Source organism: Paroedura picta, chromosome 1 (assembly GCF_049243985.1).
Source record: "Paroedura picta isolate Pp20150507F chromosome 1, Ppicta_v3.0, whole genome shotgun sequence".
NCBI classification, from domain to species: domain Eukaryota; kingdom Metazoa; phylum Chordata; class Lepidosauria; order Squamata; family Gekkonidae; genus Paroedura; species Paroedura picta.
This window is the reverse complement of record NC_135369.1, coordinates 70,258,366-70,272,779: the sequence shown is the minus strand read 5'-3', so window position 1 is coordinate 70,272,779 and position 14,414 is coordinate 70,258,366. Positions and strand designations below refer to the sequence as shown.

The following is a 14,414-nucleotide window of genomic DNA, read 5'->3' as shown; positions in this document are numbered from 1 at the left end:
GAAGCTGCATGCCAGGACATGGCAATGCCAAATATGGGGGTCTTTCTCAAGCATAAAACTAGGAAGTAAGCAGCACTATGCAGTGGCAAAATAATAAATTTGTGGGTAGACTGTGTCACTGAACGAATGTTGAGACCCTTTGCTTTGGCATAGATTAGCAGTATGGTTTGTGGAAATATCCCTAGTTTTAGCAAAACTCCTTGCAAAAGCAATTTTTGCTAAAATCATCATATTTAAGGATCTAGAAATGAAGCAGTGATATCCCCATATACATCTATAGAGCGCTACAATGACCTTTTATGCACTGGGAACTTCACTGCCCCAGCTTCTGTGCAGGAACACAAATCGGGGGTAGATGAGGTGCTCTGGGCCAAATGCTCCCCCATGTGGGTGCAGGAAGAGGTGGGGCAACCTGCCACGACTAAAACTCCAGCCTGCAGCCCAGCATGAAACCTCCAGTGCATAAACGGTCAAAATGACCCCAAAATACCGATTAGCTGAAATGGTTTTGCATAATAGACTAACTTCATGTGTATGGTTCTTTCATTTTACCAAAGTGAGTTGTATTCTTTGTCTTTTATTTGCATGTGCTAGGTTACAAATCAGATGGTAACAGCATGTAAAGCATATATTACTGATGGAGGCTTTAGTCGTGTATGGGAACAGGATACCCCAACAGTAATTAAGAAAATCCAGGTTTGTATGCTGCATTAATGTTATATATTGTGATACAGGGACTTCCCCAAAGAGCAAAATACGCTACTGCTATAAAATAAGACTTTAGTTCTCATGCTACATAAATCACTATTGCAAATTCTCATTATACCTATTAGCAAAATATGTATGGTGCCATAATTTACATGCCCTGTTACATTTTTAAAACTTCTGGTCCTTCATATTAGGGTTTGCTGCTTAATTAGGCCTCAAGGGATTTACACTGGCACAGCTTTTTGTGAATTGATTTTTTTATAATGCAAAATTAAAATAAATTAATTTGAATAGTTACAAAATACCAAGCATCTTGTCAGAATTTCCCCTTAATTAGTAAGAAATGTTCAGCAATATAAGTAGGAAGGGGAGGGTGCTTGTCATACAAGTTAAGTAAATTTTCTCTTTAGGATTTCTACTACTTGCTCATATAAATACTGCCAATAATAATAATAATTCATTTTTTTTGCATTTTACCAGATGACAGTTATTAAAATAGTGAAATAGAGTTTTTGAATGCGAAAACTCTAAATACCTATTGGAAAGGCTCCACAGCAGTAAAAGGAATTATAGATGGTAGAACCTTTCTACATTAATTACATATCATTGAATGTATATCTTTCCTACACAGTAGGTGTGAAGCATAGCTTAGAACTCCATAATAGATGTCTTTCCTCTTCTCTACACTAACCAACTGGTTCAAGCTTACTTTTATTATTTACATTTTAGGACTGCATTTTTCTGTTTAAAGAATATCAGAAAAGTTTTCACAAAACAAGGAAACAAATTTTGGAGACCGTAGGAGAGAAAACATTTGAAGTATCTGAGATGTATATTTTTGGCAAATTTGAAGCCTTTTGCAAAAGGCTAGAAAAAGTAAGTGTGAATCTACTACCTATTTAAACAATGCATGTTCTAGTTCAGCCTGTTCTGCCAGCTGGATCCGCCAGCTGAATTGGGGCAGATTGGCCATACTCGTATGGCTTAATCTGTCAGCCATATTTGACATGGTTCATCACAAGTTACTGACCCACCACCTTGCCAGGGCTGGGATTCAGGGAGCAGCCCTTCAATGGCTGTGCTCCTTTTTCTGTAACTAGACACAGAGGGTGGCAGTGGGGGAGACTATTGAGCCTGGATGGACTCCCTTGTGGGGTCCTACAGGACATGATACTCTCCCCCACACTATTTAACATTTTTATGTGGCCTCTTGGATAGCTGATCCGGAGTTATGGGCTGGGTTGCCATAAATATGCAGGTGACACCTAGCTCTATCTCCTCATGGATAGCCTCCTAGACTCCCCCCCCAGATACAGATGTTTGGAAGCCGGAGCTGGATGGTTAGAGGAGATCTGCCTGAAACTCAACACCTCCAAGTCAGAGGTCCTGTTGACCAGGAAAGGGGCAGGATAGGAAGTGTACGTCCCCATCTTTGCAGGGGCTCAACTTAACATTTTGCCCACAGCAAGGAATTGGGGGTGATCCTGGATGTCTCCCTATCGATGGGGGCACAGGTCACAGGGGTAGTGTGCATGGCATTTCACCTTCTTCACCAGGTGAGGCTATTAGCGCCCTACCTGTCTCTGGACTGTTTGACCACAGTGATCCATGTGATTGTCACCTCTAGATTGGACTTTTGTAACTTGTTCTATGATGGCCTACCCTTATCCTTGACCCAGAAACTCCAGCTGGTGTATAACACAACTGCTAGGGTTCTTAATGTCTTATCTTGGAGGACTCCCATTTGTTATCAGAGAAGTACACCTGGCCTCAACTTGGGCCAGGGGCTTTTCAGTCCTGGCCCCAACCTGGTAGAATGAGCTCCAGGTAGATCTGAGGGCCCTGATGGAGCTACCAACGTTCTGCAGGGCCTGTAAAGCAGAACTCTTCTGCCAGGTATGTATGATTCTATGATTCTAGGTCTTTGGTTGAAGCCAGGTCATTTAAGATTACTGCCCCCCCCCCCAGGCTACGTTGTCATCAGATTAACCTTTCGTGGATGACTGTGGAGAGGACTGGAGGGTTTCTCTGCCATCTGAGTTCTTGGTTTTAAGACTGGAGGGTTTTTTTTTTGGGGGGGGGGTTAAGGATTCTACTATGTAATCCGCCTTGAGTCTAAGGAGAAAGGTGAACTAGAAATTCGATTAACAACAACAACAATCGTAAACAACTTATGTTCACTTCAAGCCTCTAAACAGTCTGGGACTGTTGTATCTGCAGAACCAGCTTTACCAATACAACTCCCAAAGAATACTTTAATCAAGCAAACAAAACCTACACAGGATTCCCGGCCTTTTCAGCATTGGCCACAGCCTGGTGGAACATTCTGCCTAAATAGATCCGGGTCCTGTGGGATCTTAAACAGTTCTGTTGGGCCTGTAAGATGGAATTGTTCTGCCAGGCCTATCCTTGAAGCCTAGGTTGAGGGTTGGGTTTTTACTGGCCGGCCAGCCTGCCCGCCCACCCGCCTACCTACATGCTAGAATCTATCAATCCCATTCTAACTTAATGTACTAGCATTTCTATGCATTGTCCTCCTCTTTTTTGATGTTGACTACTGCACTGGAAAAACATCATGTCCTTTTGTAATTTTATATTTATATTTTAGAGTTAGATTTTAATGTAATTTAAAGCGAAATTTTATATTTAAATATTATATGTTTTTACCTGTTGTAACCCATCCTGAACCTTTGGGGAAGGGCAGGCTAAGGGGCTTTTCGCACACCTTCAAAATCGCACAATGGTTGCCAATTGAAAACGCTACTGATTTGCCATTATGCACAACGTCGTTGACAATCTGCCACACACCTGAAACCGATCCGCAAAAAGCGCTTCCTTGTAGCGCTTTCAGGGAAATCCCCAAAAGTGGATTCACCCTCCGGAAAGCGCTACACTCCTGCAACCAATCTGCAACACTAGCGGGAAAGTTCTGTGCATTACCATTGTTGCGATTTCTGCAAAGTCCCTCCCCCTGGCTCTCTCCTCTGATCTTCCGGCGAAGCGATCGCCATTTTTTTTTCTCCGAGCGAGCGGGGCTCAACCCACCAGCAAGCCTGTTTAGAGGCTTCCCCGGCTTCAGTCCCTCCCCAGAGCTGTTTATTCACTAAGCACAAACAACAGACAAGCCCGTTTGCTGATGTATTTTCCCTTTATTTTTTACACTGTTTTCGGCCGAAAATCGGGCCCGTGAGGGGGGGGGATTTTTTTTTTCACTTGGGGGGAGCGTGGCAACGATGAAACGACAGCTCAAACACACCTGCCAGCTGATGGGTCTCTCCGTTGCAACAAATCAACACATATTCGTTGCAATGGGTGTGTTTTGTTTTTTTTTTTTTAAAAACCCTTTCTTAAAGGGAAAGGGGCTGTTTGGGAGCATGCTAACGGCTGCCCATTGGCTGCTTGACGGTCAGGGGCGGGACGAGCTTGGCAATAGCGCTTCCTGTCTAGCGATTTTTGCTGAGACCGGAAGCTTGTGGGAAACGATAGAAACGCAACTGGATTCCACTACAAAGGCAGGTATGCATAATGACGAATTGCACTATTTTAAATGGCGATTTTTCATTCAGCAAACAATTTGCTACAAGGATCCCGGTGCGGAAAGCCCCTAAGAATGCAATTATGAAATAAACAAAAAAACAAATAAATAAATAAATAGCGACGTGTTAGTAAAGCTGGGGGCTGTCAAACTGGGGGAGAGCCAGTTTCGTGTAGAGATTAAAAGTGGTGACCTCTAATCACATACAGCCAGTTCAGTGACCTTGGGCCTGTAGTGAAATAGTAGCTTAAAGTCTTGTTCTTGAAACTTTGGTTCCGGCTTTGGCCCTGCAAAATCTTTAGTGGGCCTTCTGAGAAAGTCTTTGCTCTCATAGTGTAGGAATGTAGTGCCAATTAGTTGCAGCTGTGCCCTTGAGAAGCTTCACACTATTCGCACTTACTGATAAGACAATTGGCTTCAGTTGTTTCCAATTAACTTGTTGTGAGAAATGGGCCTTGAGTGAGGTGGGTCGACATTACATCATCTGATTTAGGATTGGCTCATCTAATTTGACATTAGTAACCCTATTGGTTAATTAATAAATTGTTAATTTGGATATGATTGGTTTTTGTGCCCAAGACCCCACGTGGGAATCAGCCATAAAGGTTTTGTATTGTAACATCCTATTGTGCAGTTCTGATTTTGGGAAAACCTTGTCTGTGCCTTGTGAACCTGCAACTTTGAAATTCTGTCTTGTCATTCTGCCATTCTTGTGAGTATCATGTGTTAGCTAGATATATTGTATAACGTTTTTGTTTTCTCACTGCCAGTATATAATTATATGTGTGTACCTTAATAAATATCAACTTATTTTTTAGAACTGTGTCGTTTGATTCTGAGACAAGCTAAGACGAAGCCTAGCCCGCCTAACTTGTGCCATGCTACCAACTAAGCCTTTTGATTGTGGGACTTGTCCCTGGACAGGGTCAAGCTCCCTGGTAACTCCCTGATAGGCTTCAAGACTGCCTCTGGGTCTTGGATGCCTAGGGACCCGTTCAGAGGTGGTGGCAGACTACCAGCCAAGGAGGATAGACTATCTGCCTTCTTGGGTTTTGTAACTGTTTTGTCTTCTTGTGTGCCACCCTGTTCTCTAAAGTCTGCGGACTTGGCTTTGGGGAACTGGGATGTGACCACAGGGCCAGTCAGAGTTCTTTCAGAGCTCTCTCAGTCTCATCTACCTCACAGAGTGACTGTTGTGGGGAGATGAAAAGAAAGTGATTGTAAGCCACTTTGAGACTCCTACAGGTAGTAAAGCAGGGAAAACTCTGTGGTTTCCTGATCTCCCTGGACAGGTTTCTCTGACTGAGTGCAAGTTAAATAATTTTTTATGTATTTTTAAAAAATTAAAAATATTATTGGGATATGACCAAATATGGTCATGACAAGCTTTTCTCCTTCCCAAAATGGCCAGTGATGGTCCTGGAGGGGATGGGAAGGGAAGGGGCCCCAGCCAAACAAATCTCTGTCAGCCTGGTGATGTCAAATCTGGTGGGAGTGTCTGGGTGATGTCACTTCTGGTGACATGTGACTTCCATGGGCATTGCAGGGAGGTGTGGCCTACTGACATCACTTCTTGGATTTCTCAAAGTCTGAAGATTGTTTCAGGGGTTTTTCAGTGGTAAAAAGATTGAGAAAGTCTGGTCTAGTTCCTACTGAGATAATAAAATTGTGTGAGCTGTACGACTTTAAGCTGTCTGACATGATCAAGGCCTCCCCTGTACAAAAATATCCCAACAACATCAAATCTGGATGTCAAGGTAAAGGGTCTGAAACACAGACTTCTTTGATATGCTAATTATCTATGTGCAGGGAAGCAGCTGTACTGATAAGCATATACTGCTCAGTCACAAGTTTACCTCTCCCACGAAAAATAAGCCATAGTATTTTGTTTACAACAGCCTCTTGTGGCGCAGAGTGGTAAGCAGCAGACATGCAGTCTGAAAGCTCTGCCCATGAGGCTGGGAGTTCAATCCCAGCAGTCAGCTCAAGGTTGACTCAGCCTTCCATCCTTCTGAGGTTGGTAAATCGAGTACCCAGCTTGCCGGGGGCTAAACGGTAATGACTGGAGAAGGCACTGGCAAGGCTACCCTCTATTGAGTCTGCCATGAAAATGCTGGAGGGCGTCATCCCAAGAGTCAGACATGACCCACTGCTTGCAAATATTAGCAGAAGAGCCACAACTGTATTAAAGAAGCCCATGATTCTTAGAGTGATTTTTTTTTAAATTTCAGATTACAGAAATGATAACCATAGTTCAAACTTTCTCTGCACTGAGTATGTCTACCATTGAAGGAATTGATATTATGGCAATTAAATTCAAAAATATTTACCAAAGTGTTCAAAAGAAAAAATATGATATTCTAGATCCAAGGAAAACTGAATTTGATGTCGACTTTGCTGATTTCATGACAAAAATAGAAGGTTTAGAGGTATGTAACATAATGATTCTAATTTGGACTGAAGCTTATTTTGCAGAGCACATAGTAGACCTGGCATCTGTGACAAAAACCTGAACCAGGGAGGTCAAATTTGTTTCTCTAAAAGAACTTGGCGCTCCAAGTTTTTTTGGTCCTTCATCAGTCATGGACCTTGAGTCAGGGAGGAAGTAGTAATGCTGGTTTGGGAGGATTACACTACAGGGCACTCTCCAAACCAAAGATCCCAGGAATTGACCGTGTTAGTCTTGGGTGGGGTTCGGTTGAGGTCTTAGATATCTGGTAAGTGTACCATCCACGTTGTGTACCTGCAGATGACCTTCTGGACCTCTTAGAGGCAGCAGCCACTGGGGTGTTACAGTACCTTAAATGGATTATTTTGGGGACTTCAGTATCCACACAGACAAGCCTGACTTGGGGCATGGCCTGAGCCTGATGTTAGTCATGGTGACACTGGGGGTCTTGCAATTGTTACTGGCCCCACCCATTTAGCAGGTCACACCCTCAACCTGATCTTTTTGGTGGGGGTTGGAGTGGGTCTGATAGCCATTAATGTTATTTAGGAACCTAAGAGATTAGGCAGCAGAAGAATAAGTTAAATATTAAAATTCAAATATTTATTACATTCATGTACACATGTCTTCCAAGTCCAACAAATTCCTGATTGGGGCTAAACTACCTGGGCAGGCCATTCCTGGCTGAGAGCCATCTACTATTGGGGGAATTTTTTTGGGGGGGGGAAGGAATAAGTTGGGGAATGAGTTGTCTGAATGCAGTTTGAACTGATTTGCCCTCATTGGCATAATGCTGTCTCCCTATTAGTCACACCCCCCAGGGAGAGCCAATCAGGTAGGGAGTAAGTAATCTGCACACAATTTGACCTGATTGTCCCTGACTGGCAGAGTGATATTTGAACTGATTGTCCCTCATTGGCAGAATGCTATCTCTATTAGTGGCATACCCCCGGGACAGCCAATTAGGTAGGCAGTGAGTTGTCTATAAGCATTTTGAACTGATTGGCCCTGATTGGCAGACTGCAACTTGTACTGTTTGGCTCTCATTGGCAGAATGCTCTCTATTGGTGGCATTCCCCCAAGGAGGGCCAATCAGATAGGGAATGAGTTGTCAAATTGAGCTTTATTATGTTGAGTGATGTTAATTACTAATTCAAAGACAGTTGACATCTTCAGATAGAAATGTAAGAGCAAATAGTATTTCTGGAATTGTTTTCCCAATGAGGCTGAGCATCTTCAGAGGGCCCTGTGGCCACATATCCATTCTGATTTTACTTCCCTCTCCAGGCTCTGCACCCTACCTGGCAACCCTTCTCTCTCAAGTGCTTTTCTTTTCCCAATAGACAAAAATGATAACAGATCATTTGCTTCTAATGTTGCCAAACTTGGGTTGGAAACTTCCTTGAGATTTGGAGTTGAAACCTGGAGAAGGCAGGATTTGGGGATGGGAGGACTGCCCTCCAGGGTGCTAATCCATGTTGTCCAGAGATTGTAATCCTGGCAGTTCTCCACATCCCAACTGGAGGTTGGCATCCCTATTTACTTTCCTTTGGCCAAGCCTCTCTCCATAACCTAAGGGATGGTTTCATGCTGGTCTTGTTGATAGTGCTTCCAGACAGCATAGCCACATGTACCTGGGAACAGTCAAAGAAGCAAATATTTTGGTAAGGCAGTATTTTAATCACTGCATATTTAGTGGCTTTCCCTGAATATAGCAATCTTGTGTTCCCTTCCCCTTCCTGTTTGCATTCACTAATACAGGGAGCGATAACATCTTTAGCCGCTCCCGCGGAGTGGATTAAATAAAAGGGTAAGGGCTCCTGGGGAGGAGTTAGGGCAGGACCAGTCCAGGATAAAAACTCGGAGGGACCCAATCAGGAGCCGCAAAGTGCATAGCGCGCCTCCCTATTGGCCACTTGGCCCGCCCTGTACTGGCTGGCCAGATGGTTCGCTGCCAGGAAAGGAGCAGGGCCACCGCGTCGAAGATGCGGTGGCCCTGCTCCTTTCCCACCACCAGAACATCGCCCTTGGCTACAGAGAGGCTGCCCGGGAAAGGAGCGCGGCCATCGCGCCACCAACGCCATGGCCCTGCTCCACCAGCCCACCTCGCTGACTCGACAGTGACGGCCGGGGGGCCTTCCAGAGCCTCCCCACAGCCCTCCTCTCCAGGCTGCGCTTCCTGCTCGGCCCACCACCGCCCCGAGCAGCTGCCTGCCGGGAGGCACCAGGCCGCGGCCTCGCGGAATGGCACCCTTCTACACACCACTATGCTCAAGGTAAGCCTACCCTCCTAACACCCCCCCACACACACACCCATCCCCATGCTTCGCTGACCAGCACCCCCATGCTCTGCTCACTGCAGCTGCCCGCCCCCTCGCCTGCCCACCCCCTCGCCCCTACTCACACATCCAGTCGCCTACCCCTTTGCGGCACCTCCCAGCCACGCAGCGACATGGCCGCAGACAAGCTGTGCGACCCGCCCGGCCGGGGCCACTACCTCACACTGAACCACGCATGCACGGACCTCCATGCATGCCTGGTTCCTCTCAACCATGGCTGCCCCCCTGCTCGGCCCAGCTGATACACCAGGCATACACAGACTCCTGCACATGCCTGGTCCCGTCCCCATCACTCCAACACCCCCCACCCCCCGCTGCCTGAGATCGCCATGACACGTCGCCCGCCACCATGATTGCCCCGGGAATCCCCGCCACCGCTGCCCACCGTGCCTGCCAATGCTTTCAGGTAGGCCCCACCACGGCCCGCTACCCCAGCCACCGCCCACTGCCCAGCCTCCGCTGCGAAGGAACAGATGCCCAGGCGGGGAGCCGCCCGGACTGACCCAGCACACCGGCTAGCGCCCGTTATTCACAACACAGCGGGCTTACTTTCTAGTTTTAATTATAAAATGCTTCCAGTGCTCTGATAACTTGCATCTTTAATAATTTATTATGAATTAATGTATCACTATAAAATGTATAATTTTTGCTTTAGGTTCAGATACAGTCATTTATGAGAAGTTGTTTTGGAAGAATCTTACCTTCACAACTTGCTGTCCAACTGCTACAAAGGTAGGTTTAAAATCAGTTTAAACTGAGTACTAAGAGCCAGCATGGTGTAGTGGTTAAGAACAGCGGCCTCTAAGCTGGAGAATCAGGTTTGATTCCTCACTCTTCCACATGCTGGGTGACTTTGGCCCAGCTACAATTCTCTCAAACTTCTCTCAGCCCCACCTACCTCACAGGGTGTCTGTTGTGGAGAGAGAAAGGGAAGGCTAGTTTGGGACTCCTTTGGGTAGTGAAAACCAGGGTATAAAAAAACAGGTCTTCTTCTCATACATTTTGAAAAACTGCAAGGAGGTGTGTTATGTTCCCGCATGTTACTTCTAACTTATGGTGACCCTATGAATTTATGGCCTTCAAAGTGTCCTATCATTAACAGCTTTGCTCGGATCTTGCAAACTGAAGGCTGTGGCTTCAGTTATTCTCTCTATCCTTTTTGTGTTAAGTATAGGCTTCAATTGTTCTGTTTCCAGCGAAACATCATCTCACATTTTGATCAAAGTATGGTAGTGTCAATTTAGTAATTTTAGTTTCTAGAGAGAATTCAGGCTTGATTTGTGTTCTTATGAACAATCTCCTCTTTTCCTCTGAAATATAGTTGACCAAGAAGGAAGCTATTAATTCCAGCCTGTTTCTTATTTCCTTGATTAACATTTCACAAGCTGAAACAAATTAAATTATACTATTACAAATTCTGTTCCTTAGCAGAGACATTGTTACAATTATCACCTACAAAATTACTTTTTGTATGAAAATACTATTTCAGTGAGAACGCTTTTTAACATAAAGGGTATCAACTGAATGGACATCTATCTGGGGGAACTTGGTAGAAAGATCTGCTTCAGACTGAGATCCATGTGGTATTTATGTCAAATGCCTGAGGCCATATACTGGAACAGACTTTTGCAACATTTTTCCCATGAGAAACCTCTGAAACATTCTTCAGGCTTCAAGAACCCCCAGAAGTGGTGCAACCATGCAGAATATGGTTGGGAAGCATAGCTGTATGCTGGAAGGGTCCATCTGGGGCCCTTCCAACCCCCTCCAGGCCTACCACTGGCCATTTGGTCAGGGTTTCCACAGCAGCTGTGGGGAACAGTCATTTTTAAAGCTTATGGAGGCCCAATTCTGCTCAGGACCTTCCTTCCTTTGCACCATTTTTCTTGAGTTGAAACAGCCACAGGGGGAGTTATTTGCCCCATTTTGCAGTTACCTGTACATGAAATACTCCACATATACCCCCAAAGTTATGGAAATAGCTCTGCCCAGGCCATTTTGACATGGAAGTAAGGATCCCTGTTCCACTCACAACATTGCTTTGAGTTGAAATGGGCTTCCCTGGACCCAACTTGTTAAAAAATATAATTGCAGTTTGGACCTGACTCATACACTTAAGCTATCAAAATCAGTATTATGTAATCTGACTGGCAGTGTTTCTACAGGGTCTCAGGTAGAGATATTTCATATCACCTGAATCTTTGAACTAGATATATTGGGAAGTTAACCTAAATCCAATAATTTGACCCCCAGATCTGTCCTTAGTTTAAGATGCACCTTTAGTGCAGCAAATATGAATTGATCAATAGGCAAGAAATATTCAAATGAACATTAGTATGCCTGTCATTACTAATGTAATTTATAGCAGTTTAATAAATATTTTGAAGGGCAAGTGTCCTTTTTATTGCTGATCACAAGAAAATTTAGTTATTTAGTGTAAATCATGCTGACCTAATTAGGATCCTTATGGTGGCAATTTAAAAAAATTGCAACACACTTTTTGAAAAGTGCAGAGTAGAGCAATGGGAGAAATCAGACCAAAAAGGTAACTTCATGAGAATGCAGCATTGTCACTTCCAACCACATAATTAGAACTGTCATCTCTTGAAGCTCTAGCAGTTCCAGAAAGCACTATTATAAAACCACAGAGTTTGGGAAGATTGCAAGAGCATCCCCAGTGACACATGATTTCACATACAGTTATGCAGTCAGAAGTGGCATTACACAGTATGACATGTGACTGCATGATTCCCTAATACATATAAAATAACAATTTGAAACATAAACAGGAAAAAGGGTTGGAGAAAAAATACACCGCACAGGCCAAAAAAGCCACGAGGGAGCTCATGTGGAAGCGGGGCTAATCCCTGTTTCCACATGACAATGATACTGAGCCTGTCCCTTCCCGGGCCTTCCATGGATCAGGCCCTCATTTACCCCACGCAAAGGGAAATTGGAAGAATCTGTGTTCCTTTTTCAAAGTGGGATCTAATAGGTCCTGTCCACTGGCAGGCCTGTGTAGATAGGGAAGCGTTAGGCATGGCTCCTCCCTGTCCTATGGAGACCTGGAGGTGGCCGAAAATGCCCCACTTGGCTTCGCAGTGCTTCGCCATGCCACAGGGCTGAATTTATTTTTTGTTTTGCAGGAAGTTGGGATTGTGTTGTCATGTAATCCCACCTTCCTGCAAAACAACCCTCCTGCTGCCCCCCCTCCCCAGCGGAACCTTTCCACCATGGCTGTGTCCCCCAGAATCATTAGCCAGCAGTCTGGAAGCAGTGACAAAATGGTTCAAACAGAGTCATTTGAAGCTCAATTCTTCAAAGCAGAGGTCCTATGGCTGAGCAGTAAGGGACTATGCGAGGAAGTGCATCTGCCCACCCTGGGTGTTGTGCAGTTATCAGAGGCTCACTTTGCCAGGAACCTGGGTGTGATCCTGGATGCTTCCCTCTCAATGGAAACTCAGGCCACAAGAGTAGTGTGGCTGGCATTCTACCACCTTTGCCAAGCCAGAATACTAGCTCCCTACTTGGCTCCAGAACACCTAGCCATAGTGATCCATGTGACCGTCACCTCTAGACTGGACATCTGCAACCTGCAGGCTTGCCCTTAATCTTGATCCAGAAACTACAGCTGGTCCAAAATGCAGCAGCTAAGGTCTTCAAAGCAACACCATGGAGGTCCCACATTTGACCCACCCTCTGACAACTGCAGTGTCTATCAGTTGAATTCTGGATCAGGCTAAAGGTTCTGGTAATTACATTTAAGGCCATATGTGGTCAGGGCTCAGTATACCTTTCTGCCCATCCCCCTCAAAGAGCTTTGCACTCTGCCACCTCCAACTGGATAGTGATCCCTGACCCCAAAGAAGCCTGCTTGACCTCAACCAGGCCCAGAGCCTTCTTTGTCCTGGCCCCCACCTAGTGGAATGCGCTTCCAGAGGAGATCAGGGCCCTAATGGAACTAAAACAGTTCTGCAGGGCCTGCAAAAGGGAGCTCTTCTGCCAGGCATTTGGTTGAGGCTGACCTGAAGCAGCAACACTTGTTGGGCCCCTGAACGTCCCTCCCAGGAATCCATGTACCTGAACTAAACCATGGACCCGTTTGATTGTTATCCTATTAAATTGTTATTCTCTGTTGTTATTATCATTGCTGTATTTTTATTTGACACAAAATCTGAGTTTGATGTATTGTTCCTTTTACATTCGATGTGAACCACCCTGAGCCTCAGGGGAGGGCAGTATACAAATGTATAAATAAATAAATAAATAAATAAATAAATAAATAGTTCAAAAGTTATTGCAATTGTCATTCATTATGGTCATTTTATTCTAAATAGAAAACAGTAGTATCAGTTTGGATTGTAACTTTCTCAACTTACATGTGAGTGAATTAAATGCTGTGGAATTGCTTCTAACTTACAGCAAACCTATGAATGAATGCCCTCCTAAATGTCCTATCTTTAACAGCCTTGATCAGATCTTGCAAATCGAGAGCCCTGGCTTCCTTGATGGAGTCTATCCATCTCATGTTGGTAATACTGCTTTGACACTTTCTGCTACACCTTCATTAGTAGTCATTTCATGTCTTCATTGTTTTCTGTGAGTGATATCTGCATATCTCAAATGGTTAATGTTCCTTCCACCAATTTTCAATCCAACTTCTTCCGAATCTCAACCAGCACTTCTTATTGAAGAGTTAGCGATATAAAATACATCCATGTCTGACAACTTTTTCCAAGTGTAAACCATTCCATTTCTCCACTTCCTATAGCCTCCTGTCTAAAATACAGGTTGTACATCAAGACCATTAGATGGTGTGATACACCCATTTCTTTTAAAACCAAGCATAACTTTTCGTGAATCAAATTTATAGGACACAGTCTCAGAGTCAGTTTAAGGATTTGCTGGACCTATAGCACCAGAGCCAGTTTAAGTATTCACAGGGCTTTAGCAGAGCGCGACTGGCACTGTTATCTGCACTGTAGCAGCAGGGCACTCTTCTCAAGGATAGCTGGAACTATGGAAACAACTGACAGGTTCTTTATTTATTCCTATGGTCCAGAAGCCACATAAGAATGAAGACCCCCTAACATCACAGTGAGATAGCTCCCTAACAATACAGTATCGTGGGGCCCCTGAAACTGTGGGGCACATAGCATGTGCTTCATATGCTACTAGGCTAAATTTCCTCTGTACATTCTGAGTCTAAATACTATCTTCTATGTAGGTTTCAAAAGCTAAACATGCCATGCCTTCAACATGAAATAGAGCGCACTATTGGATGTATTCTTCAGAATTATGTTTCAGAACTTGAAGCCACTAAAAAGGTATTTGAAGTATTTACCATAAGGAGAGATAGCCTGCTTTAATTGCTTTTGTGGAA

The 14,414-nt window shown here is 44.4% G+C and overlaps 1 protein-coding gene across 1 annotated transcript in view; it reads left to right on the top strand.

Annotated features, from left to right (window-relative positions):
• Positions 1-14,414, top strand: part of DNAH8 (dynein axonemal heavy chain 8) — a 201,985-nt gene that overhangs the window by 26,161 nt on the left and 161,410 nt on the right. The window contains exons 11-15 of the mRNA XM_077342050.1: positions 595-696; positions 1,438-1,584; positions 6,475-6,672; positions 9,687-9,763; positions 14,259-14,358. Of these exons, the coding sequence (XP_077198165.1) occupies positions 595-696; positions 1,438-1,584; positions 6,475-6,672; positions 9,687-9,763; positions 14,259-14,358 (624 nt within the window). The remainder of the gene's footprint in view (positions 1-594; positions 697-1,437; positions 1,585-6,474; positions 6,673-9,686; positions 9,764-14,258; positions 14,359-14,414) is intronic.